General features: G+C 32.8%; 2 protein-coding genes, 1 long non-coding RNA gene and 1 other non-coding gene across 4 annotated transcripts; 2 read left to right on the top strand and 2 right to left on the bottom strand.

Annotated features, from left to right (window-relative positions):
* Nucleotides 1-2487: 2487 nt before the first annotated feature.
* Nucleotides 2488-5105, bottom strand: LOC144574822 (THO complex subunit 4B-like). Its single transcript, XM_078324897.1, has 5 exons — nucleotides 4848-5105; nucleotides 4083-4253; nucleotides 3741-3809; nucleotides 3305-3510; nucleotides 2488-2818 (listed from the first exon to the last, which is right to left on the bottom strand). The coding sequence occupies exons 1-5, from the start codon at nucleotides 5052-5054 to the stop codon at nucleotides 2629-2631; spliced, it is 843 nt and encodes a 280-aa protein (XP_078181023.1). The 5' UTR covers nucleotides 5055-5105; the 3' UTR covers nucleotides 2488-2628.
* A 100-nt stretch (nucleotides 5106-5205) lies between these two features.
* TRNAV-AAC (transfer RNA valine (anticodon AAC)) lies at nucleotides 5206-5279 on the top strand. The gene has a single exon. It is a non-coding gene; the product is annotated as a tRNA-Val (tRNA).
* Nucleotides 5280-5510: 231 nt separating this feature from the next.
* LOC144575039 (uncharacterized) lies at nucleotides 5511-7758 on the top strand. The gene is made up of 3 exons (XR_013518348.1): nucleotides 5511-5853; nucleotides 6107-6208; nucleotides 7510-7758. It is a non-coding gene; the product is annotated as an uncharacterized LOC144575039 (long non-coding RNA).
* Nucleotides 6201-7480, bottom strand: LOC144575146 (uncharacterized). The gene is made up of 2 exons (XM_078325265.1): nucleotides 7448-7480; nucleotides 6201-7336 (listed from the first exon to the last, which is right to left on the bottom strand). The coding sequence occupies exons 1-2, from the start codon at nucleotides 7478-7480 to the stop codon at nucleotides 6509-6511; spliced, it is 861 nt and encodes a 286-aa protein (XP_078181391.1). The 3' UTR covers nucleotides 6201-6508.
* Nucleotides 7759-10489: the final 2731 nt, after the last annotated feature.

The following is a 10489-nucleotide window of genomic DNA, read 5'->3' as shown; positions in this document are numbered from 1 at the left end:
TCAGATCAGCAATTTTCACAAATGCTTAATAAATAGTAAAAAAGTTCCAAAAAATGTAAAATTTGGTCTCCAAGCACATTTCAATATGGAGAACAAGATAAACGGTTCGAATCGGTTGTTTAAATTTTCAAAATGGCTAAAATGAGTTATGGCTCACCAACGTGCTATGAGCCATGGCTCATTTTAGCCCAACTCTCTCTCTCTCTCTATATATATATAGAGAGAGAGAGAGTGTGTGTGTGTGACTAATGTGTATTCGAATGTATATGGGCCGAAATACATACGGTCCAAATTTGACTTTTTAAAATCCAAACGGTCGATTCGAAACGTTCATCTTGTTCTCCATATTAATATGTGCTTGGAGACCAAATTTTACATTTTTCTGATTTTTTTACTATTTATTAAGTATTTTACAAAATTGTTGATCCAACGGTGGCTGTTGATTTTACTGTTTTGTTAAGCCACCGTTGGATCAACAATTTTGTAAAATACTTAATAAATAGTAAAAAAATTTAGAAAAATGTAAAATTTGGTCTCCGGGCACATATTAATATGGAGAACAAGATGAACGGTTCAGATCGACCGTTTGAATTTTGAAAAGTCAAATTTGAACCGTATGTATTTCGGCTCATATACATTCAAATGCACATTACTCTCTCTCTCTCTCTCTATATATATATATATAAGTTTAAATAATCAATCCAAACCGTTCAACATGATCTTCATACTAAAATGTGTTTGGATAACAAATTTTAAAAAAATATATTAATTGTTTAGAGAGATACAAATCACTATTTTTGAATGGTCCATGATCTTCTAAAATCAGTAATTTTGCACCTATCTTAAAAAATAGCAAAAAAATTAAAAAAATATAAAATTTTGTATCCAAGCATATTTTAATATGAATATCATATTGAGTGGTTCAAATCAACCATTTAAACTTTGAAAATAGAGATAATTATATTGAAATATATTAGAGTATGATGGAGCACAAAATCAATACGGCATTTTAACCCTACTCTATATCTCTGTGTTGACATCTAAATTTGATTTAGCTATCCCATGTGATTGTCGCATATGCATCTGCATTCGATTAGTTAGTAACTTAATTTAGTGATTAATTAATAATTTGTAACTTTCTTTTCTTATGTTATAAATTTTATATTTTTTTATAATTTGTTTACTAATTTTTTGAATAGGTATAAAATCAGTGTCTAAATGGTCCAGAATATTGTGAAAACAATGATCTGTACATATTTATAATTGTTCCCAGACTTGTAGGCGCAACATTTTTTTTTCCTTTTAAATTGTACCGAAATAGTTATATTTCCTAGACTTTATTGCTTGTGTTATCTAATCTCTCCACAAAGGCTTTGAACATTTTACTTCTACCTCTTAGTAGGTTCCAAATTTTATTAAGGATTTTTTTTTTTCACTTTTTCGGTGCTCATTCAAAAAATGTAATGAAAATTCGGTTTAATCTATAAAACCGATACTTATTTTTATTTTATTGTTTTTGATCTAATGTGGTTTAATTACATTTTTGGTTGAATATATTTTACTATTTACAAGAATCATGCTCCTCTTCTTAAAAGGAAAGGTGATGTGAATCACAGCTTTTCAGATATATATTTTGATGCATTTTGTTCGTAATAGAAATAATTTGATATGAGGTGACAAGTTGAAGATCTTAGTTACCATTTTTGATGATTCAAATTAACAAAAGTTTATTACTTGTTTTTATTAGTTTTGTGAAACTTTTTTACATCGAAACATTCATATCATTCTTACTTCTGGACTGAGTTTTTTTTTTTTTTTTTTCTAAATTGAACAATCTTACATATTTTTCATGGTTGTTAACTATATAACTTTATTTTTAAATGCAGAAAGCTAAATTTGATTTTACGAAATGCTTCACTGGTGTGGCTATTTGAAAGGATGCGTAATTTTTTCATTTTCGTATCTGAAGACTTCATGTCTCGATTGCAAGGCATTTTTGCAAAGAAATTATTTGTGTACTAAGTCCTGATTGTTGTTCAAGTAATTCTAAATTTAATTTTAAGTTTTTGTTTTTGTTTTACCTTTGCATAAATTTCAATCTTAGCAACTGAGAATCACATACAGAACCTAGCCACCATCACTCTTAGCATGATAAATTTGCTGAATTTATTTGATTAAAAGCTTAATTTATTGATTCAATTATCATACTTACAATGTACATTAATATACATGATCGGTATTTAAAGAGTTACAGGGCTAATTTGGCCATTAGAGAAAGAAACAAAAGAGCCTTTCAGAAATTAACCGAAAAAGGAAATAGCAGAAAGGAGGGTATGATCCACAAATCAAACTGTGAAGTTAGATAAAATACCTAGCACATATTATCTGTTGAATTTGTAATGATTCAGTATCAAAAGCTAAGACTATACAGAGTATGAAAGCCTTAATAGCAGCATAGATGCACCCCATCAAAATCACCGCAATATAGAAGCTGAAATTATATCAAAATCACCACAATAACAGCTCCGGGAGACTTAAACTCAACTAATTTCTTAACAAATCAACTATTCAAAAGATCATGATTAAAGCCATCTATAACCTATCAGAATCAGCTTTACTTGATAAATACTAACTTGCATGCCTCCCACTGGCACGATACTTTTCCAGATCGGCATCAAGATCGTCAACAGAAACCAACACCTGCTCTTTTCTCTTCCCTTTACTGGCCCCACCACCACGACCACCCCTAAAATTCCCTCCTTCGCCTCCGCCTCGAACCCCTGCACCAAATCCTCTGCCTCCAGACAGGCTCCCGCCACTGTTTGTGATATCATCAGTATAATATGAATTTATTAAAAGAAGAAAGAAAATATTATTGACCACAAAAATTGATTGGCATTTTTTTTTCTCTTTTTGGTTTTGTTTACACTGTAAAGTCCTATATGGCAATTATATTGTATTATATAATAGAGTCAAAGCAAGAGAAGCACAGTGAGAAATGAGATTGGTACCGAGGTCATACTGAACCCTTAAAATATTATTTATACTGAAGTCATCACCATACTCTGTCAGTCCTTACGTGATATCAGGCTAACAGCCTTGTAATTTTGATTTTTTTTTCACCAATGCAGATCAAAGGCTTGGTTGTTGTTGTTGTTGTTGTTATTGTTGTAATGAAAATCAAAGGCTACTCTTTGTTCTTTTTTCTCTTTTGTTTATACCATTTGCAACAATGAATGATTTAAACCAACATTTCAAAGCAAAATTTATCCGTACAAGGTGAAAAAAATTTAGGCCGCAATACCTTGTAGAGGCACTGGCATTGAGATTTCCAAAACCCCCAGCAAACGGCAAAGGCGCAACAACATGAGAAACAAGAGGAGGAGGTGATGGGAAATGCATGCCGATAATCTCGATTTTCATCGGTTTTTCATCGAGCAAGACGCCGTCGTATCTCTTGACAGCCGCAAGTGCATCCGCATGCCTTGCAAACACCACTTCAGCAGTTCCCTGTAAAATTAGTTAAAGAAAATTATGAAAACAAAAATCTCAAATATCTTACACAAGACATGTGACTGTCAAAATGTATGAATTCATCCATAGATGAGTTTATACAGTATTTTCTTGTTTTGGAGGGATCATAGGACATTTTTAGGTTTTACATAGATGAATTTATTTTTACTTGAAATTTTTTTCATTTGCTTTAATGTGTTTTAGATGAGCAAGAGAAGGAAATCTACCTTGGACCTCCCACTCTTGTCGTAGTTAATTGAGTACCGCCTTATACCACCAACCTCTGAAAAAAGTTCCTGCATGTCAAAGCAAAAATAGAAATTTATAATAAGAAATCAATATAGAAATAAGACCAGAAGCTTGTTAGTACTTATGAAGAGAAATTTTGACGTAACAACAGCATTCCTTAAATATCTTTAGATTCGTTGAAGTGAATATTCTGAGATGTCTTTGTAAACACATAATAATGAATATTCAAGGTACTTTCATAGTTTAAAAATAAATCCTTTTAATGAACTTTTAGTAACAAGTAATGATCAATAAGGCTTATATAAACCATTTGTTCTTACCTGGATGTCCTCATTGGAAACTCCATAGTGAAGATTTGAGACTAACAGCTTTGTGCTAAGTTCAATTGCCAAGCTTCTTTCAGCCACTGGTGCCGCCGCAACAACGGGACCCACCATATCCCCCATCTCTTCTTCTGTATACAAATCGTGCTCCCACAAAGTATCAGGTGCCTACACCCAATTCACAGTATTGCATTTTAAATAGAAAAAATATAAAATATTTTATCAGATATGCACCTTATGTCTTTTCTATGTACAAATATTTTTTATTTACAATATACAATTATGATCCCATTAAACTTAAAAATATTATGTACATAAATTAAACAAAAATGCAAGGGGGAATATCATGTATGCCCCTAAAAACTGTGACATTACATATTTCCCTCTGTAAAATTCATATTATTATTATCTACCCTTCTAAATTTCAAGAACTCACAAATTTACCCATTTTATTATTGTCTTTTCTATTAAAACTATTTTTAAATTTATAAAGTGTCTATTGTACCGTTTATTAAGAAAAATAAGAAATACGTAGCATGTTTAAGAAATATGATATTATGATGAAAATACGTAATTTCAAAGGTTTGTTAGGGGTATACATGAAATTCCCCCAAAATGTAATCAAATGCACTATCATTCACTGTAAAATGAGTGCGAGTGCGAGACCAAGACAAGTAGTATAAAACTATATATAAAGCTCTTGAGAAAATACACCTTTTGGAAACGGGCCTTGAGCCTTATTTCCAAAGAAAAAAAATGCACCTTTTGGAACTGGGAGTAGGGACTATGGCGATCCGTACGCCACTTAGGTATCCGGCGAGCGGGGCCAGAAGCGCCTCTTAGGTCAGAGCTTCCTCCGGCAGTGTCCCGGCGACCACCGACACGGCCACCTGGCGAAGTAGCGGAGGGTGGTGGTTTCCGGTTGTGTCTGATCAGATCGTCCAGACTCATGTCCAGTGCGTTCGCCATCTCTCTCTCTCTCTCCAACTGAGAAAGGAGAGCGGGGAGAAGCGAAGAGGCACTGAGGCAGGTTTACAGTAAAGAAAAAAAGCACAATTCAATTGCATTGCTGTTACCCAGATATAAGACATTAAATGGATAAGGTTCCAAAGACAACAAAGGTGTCGTGGTGTAGTTGGTTATCACGTCAGTCTAACACACTGAAGGTCTCCGGTTCGAACCCGGGCGACGCCATTTCTTTTTACCTCCAATACATTATTGTATTAATAAATGTATCTCAGTATCTGTGTTCCAATACATTATTGTATTAATAAATGTATCTAGTGCATCTACAACAGTGATTACTTATACAGATTGTTAATTGCTTAAGCTATTGCTGGAATGCATCGGAATTTCTAATTAAGCAAATTTGCTTTAAAAGAAATCGTTGCTTAATGACACGCTGGCGAAATAATTGGACCAAATCATTTCTTTCTCCGTAACTCCAGCGCTCTCTCTCTCCTAAAAAAACGAAACATCTTTCACTCCATTTTTTCCTCAATTTGGCTACTACCGACTATCGTTCTTCTTGCCGATTTCTCCAATGAATTCGCCTATTTACGAACTTCATTTTGACATCTCAATTGTTGGAGGATATGTTTTATCTCAATTTCTGTATTTTCTACGACAAAATTCTCTCAACGAGGGAGAGTGGGATGGACAGGATTTGGAGCTAGGTCTTTTCTAGGGTTTGGGAGCCGAGGTGTGCTGAGTGCCAAAGTCCATCTCCGATGTGAAAAAGCTACGTGTAGCTCCGTCAATTAGAACGGTACTTCCTTTTTTCTGCTGCCCCTTTTCTCATATTTGTGGGTTTTATGCGAACAATTCTTTCTATAGCTACTGAATATGATGTTTCTACGAGTTTCTCAATATTGTTTTTCTGAAATTGTTGCTGTAATGATTTTATTTGTTGTACCGATGCCGAATTGAGTAATAATCTTTCAGTAAGGTAGAAAATTAATTGAATTCTTGGATACGACTTACTGGCTTTTTAATTTATTAAATTGTCGATGTAACCACAGGGCATCCTTCAATTAGAGGCGAGGTTTTTGGGAGTTTCTTCTTGGATGCTACGATCCGAAAAGCTCCTTTGACAAGGTCGAACAGATTAGACAAAAGAGAAGGTACTTGTTATTTTTTTATTCATTTCTTAACAGTCGGAACCAATATCCATGATTCTAGTATTAATCATGACTTGTTCATACCAGAATATAGACCAGTATGGTACCAAGCATGTACTGGAGCTGACTGCTCCTCTGGTACATTACAAATCATAGTGAAATGGTTCTTTCAATTTAAGCAGAACGAGTGTTTTCTATTCATTTTATAATTAAGCAGAACAAATTATTATTCGTACCAAAAAAAAAAAAAGCAAAACATTTTTATGGAAGGATAAAGAAATTAACATCAACTATATTGATTCATCAATCATCACTCAAAACACTCTCAAGTGTTTTGTCGTACACCTTCCTTTGATCTTCAGTCATTGTTGATGGATCCAGTTCCATAAACTTAAGTGCGAAATTCTGATTGTGCACCCTTTTAATCTCCTTGCACAACCCTTCCATAGTCTTATTGAAGCTATCAATTTTTTCAATCTTCTGTAATTCAACATTATGCTGAGCCTCCAGTGCTTCCTTCTTTTTTTCTATTTCGCTTGCCAACGCCTCCTTTTGTTTTCCCTTGGCTTTTGAAAATTTCCTTCCTGGAGGGCAAGGAGAGATAATTATATCTGAATCTTCATTCGAGGTGTAGCTGTTGGTAGTGTTAGTTTTGCTTCTCTTTGAACCTGTATGTTCAGTTGATGGGGTATCTTTTGTGTTTACATACTGGCTGAGCCATTTCTCTTCTTTTTTGAGAACATCCCATGCATGCATTAAGGTAAAAATTTCACCTTCCAGATGATGATACAACTCTAGTGCTTTATTTTTCTTATCATCCTCACTCAACCCACTTTGGTAGCAATCGTGGATCTTCTTAATACAATCTGCAAACTTTGATACGGCGTGGCTTAATTTTTGCCAGCGACTTACCACGGCCGATATACTCCGTTCAGAGTTTTGATTTTGAGACTGTACATACTCTGTATATATACATTTCCAAAAACTTTTGTCACTTTGATCCTTACCAGTTACCGGATCTTTGCTAACTAATAGCCATGCGCCACATAATTTCAGATCATCGGTTGGTGACCAACGGAGCCTTTTTTTTTTCCAATTTCTTCTAATGTTGCGGAGTGCTGAAATTGATGTCTATAAATAAAGCATTGATAGAGTGATATTCAAATCATCAAACTTTATTCATACTTCCTATATATTTCTTTACACTTGTGATAAGCAAAGTAATTGTTTCTTTACCATTACCTCTAAAATTATTATTTTAGTACTCTGAATCATCTCTTTGTTAATAATTTATTTGCATGCAGGGATGAACTCTTCAATTGATGAAGATTTCCCGATCGATCTTGAACAAGTTATATTGAGCGCTGGGTATATCGGGCAACAACTTTGGGATGATACACATGCCAAATTAACTTATGCCCAAAAATGATCAAACTGCAGCTGTTTTAACATTCTGGATCACATGTTCAAATTTCCATTTTCAATTATTTTGATGTTGTTGTTGTTATTTTGCAGTGTTCTAAATGTTTTGTTTAAAGTACTGATTTTGTTCATTCCAAGGACTATAATTTTGGATATGACTTACTGGTACCAGGGCTGATTGATACATCCTGTAAAGCATGATTAACTGTACATGGACAAATATTGTCCATGTGGGATGATACCTATTTCTACAACTCTCTATTTTGCAATTGATTGCTAAAGATGGATGAAACATATTTAAAATCTCAAGTTCGAAGATAAGGCAAAAATATTTATAAATGAATATATGAAATGGTCCGAATTTACCAAACCAGCGGACTTTATTTGCTCACTATTTTGCTTTAAATTATACTGTTCGAATGGAGAGAGCAAGAGCGGCAGAAGAGGAGAGAGCAAGAGAAGATGAGAGAGGAGTGCGCAAGAGCATATCAGAACAGATAAAACGAGGAGAGAGCAAGAGCGAATCCAACAAAAAGAGAACCAAATAGAAAATACGGAGAAGAAGAGAAAGGGTCTCATTTTTAATTTTTGGCTGACGTGGCGTTAATTACAATCTATTAATAATTGCTGGAATGGAGTGTTTTAGCAATTATGAACCTCTTTAATTGCTAAAGATAATGACGTAGCTCTTTAGCAATTAACTTTAATTGCTCCATTGGAGATGCTCTAAGAAATCATTTTCTAAATATGAGTTGGCCAAATGTTTAATTCTTATCGGTCTAATGTTTAATTCTCAATTGTTTGGTTGATTGCACCAATGTAAGAGTGGATTGCTTAATTTTTAAATTTTTTATAATTGTTAATTTAACAATTAATTTCAATTGCTGGATTGGAGATGCTATTAGGAGTGAGTAAACTGCTCAAAACTTGTGAGCAGCTCATTAAAAAGTTCATTAAGGACCTGTTCGGCAGCCCAATAGAGAATAAAAATTGAAAATTTTGAACTGAATTTTATTGTTCGAGTGGGAAAAAAAATCACTCTGCATTTTATTGTTCACGTGGGAAAAAATAAATTCACTCTGAATTTTTTTTTTCACGTGACAGTAAATTTCAGAATTACTGTTGAACAGGACCTAAGAATTTGCCACATCTAATCCCTACCACATTCAATCTCAAATAAATTTCTGCACTACCAAATTTATGTAGCATTAAATCACTGAACTAAATTTATGCAATATTAAATTATCCTTGAGGCCTTGCCTCATTAAATCCCTATGTCATATTCATACTTTTGTAAAGTCGGCAGAACAAAGTCGATGCTACTATGGATAATGTAATATGTTGATTCTATTTGTTAATTTTTGTTAGATTTTTATTCTATTTTATTTAAATGAATTATGACAATTTGTTAAATTTTAGTACTCATAACTCATGAGCCGCTCATAACTCGCTCATTTAGTAACTCGCTTAAACTCACTCATTTACTTAATAAGCCGAGCATGAGCATACCCTAACTCGCTCATTAATCACCCCTATCTGTGTTGCTATATTATTATTTTTTGTTGTAGTGCACGAGAAAATGCAACAACTATTTGTTCATAAAAGTACTTTAATCAAATAGTGGAAGAAATTAATTCTCTCATTACGTACGATTTTCTGTTATTTTAATTCTTTTGCCATCTCATTAAAATTATAATGAAAAATTTCAATTGATTTTAATACAATAGATATCAACTAAAATGATATAGTAATTCAAATTTACCGATCAAAAAAAATTATCTAGTTGAAAAAATTCATTGTCGCAAAATCAAAGAATCCCCAAATTTTACTTGATTTACAGTATGCCACTCAAAATCCAGAGTAAAATCAGACTTGATGAGCATAACTTTAAAATATATTGATTTAATTTCAAAATAATGGATTCAAATTGTTGAAAACCAATATACTTCATAACTGATATATCATATACTTTTCTCATATAATCACCAACAATTAACGCTTCGAGATAGTAGCACCGACTTAAGTAGTTATATACGGATAGGAATAAGCTTACTGAAAAAGAGTAAGATACATTTTTTTTTTTTCAAGTTAAAGAGAATGAAGAAGTCAATACATGCAGGGGTGGATCAACTATAGTACAGGTGTTACATTCCGAAATTTTAAAACATGATTAAATTGATAAAACGATCATTTGACTTAAATAAAAAAAAAAAAGTTTAATTAACTTAACGATCGTTCAGAAATTTTCTGACCGACTAAACGAAACTAAAATTTCGAAATATAAATGAATCATAAAATTATGTACATTAAAATTTAGAGGGTTAAAACATAAAATAAATAGTTGTATTGAGTTCTAATTAGGAGAATAAATATACAAAATTATTGTACCAATAAGATTAATATAAAACTTACGAATTTCATTCAATTATGAATTTTAGATATTTGATTTGATATATATATATATATATATATATAGAGTTAGGCTGGGGTGCTATGGATAGCATAGTGGCCTCTATGCTACGGCTCAATATTCGAGTTTTCAAAATCCAAACGGTCGATCCGAACCGTTCATCTTATTCTCCATATTAATATCTGCTTGGAGACCAAATTTTATAATTTTTTGAATTTTTTTACTATTTATTAAGCCACTTTGAAAATCGCTAATCCAACGGTTTTACTGCTTTGTGCAGCCACCGTTGGATCAACAATTTTGTAAAATACTTAATAAATAGTAAAAAAATTCAGAAAAATGTAAAATTTGGTCTCCAAGCAGATATTAATATGGAGAATAAGATGAACGGTTCGGATCGACCGTTTGGATTTTGAAAACTCGAATATTGAGCCGTAGCATAGAGGCCACTA

The sequence above is a fragment of the Carex rostrata genome, chromosome 23 (assembly GCF_964058835.1).
Source record: "Carex rostrata chromosome 23, lpCarRost1.2, whole genome shotgun sequence".
Classification (NCBI taxonomy): Eukaryota; Viridiplantae; Streptophyta; class Magnoliopsida; order Poales; family Cyperaceae; genus Carex; species Carex rostrata.
This window is presented reverse-complemented; position numbering and strand designations above follow the sequence as displayed.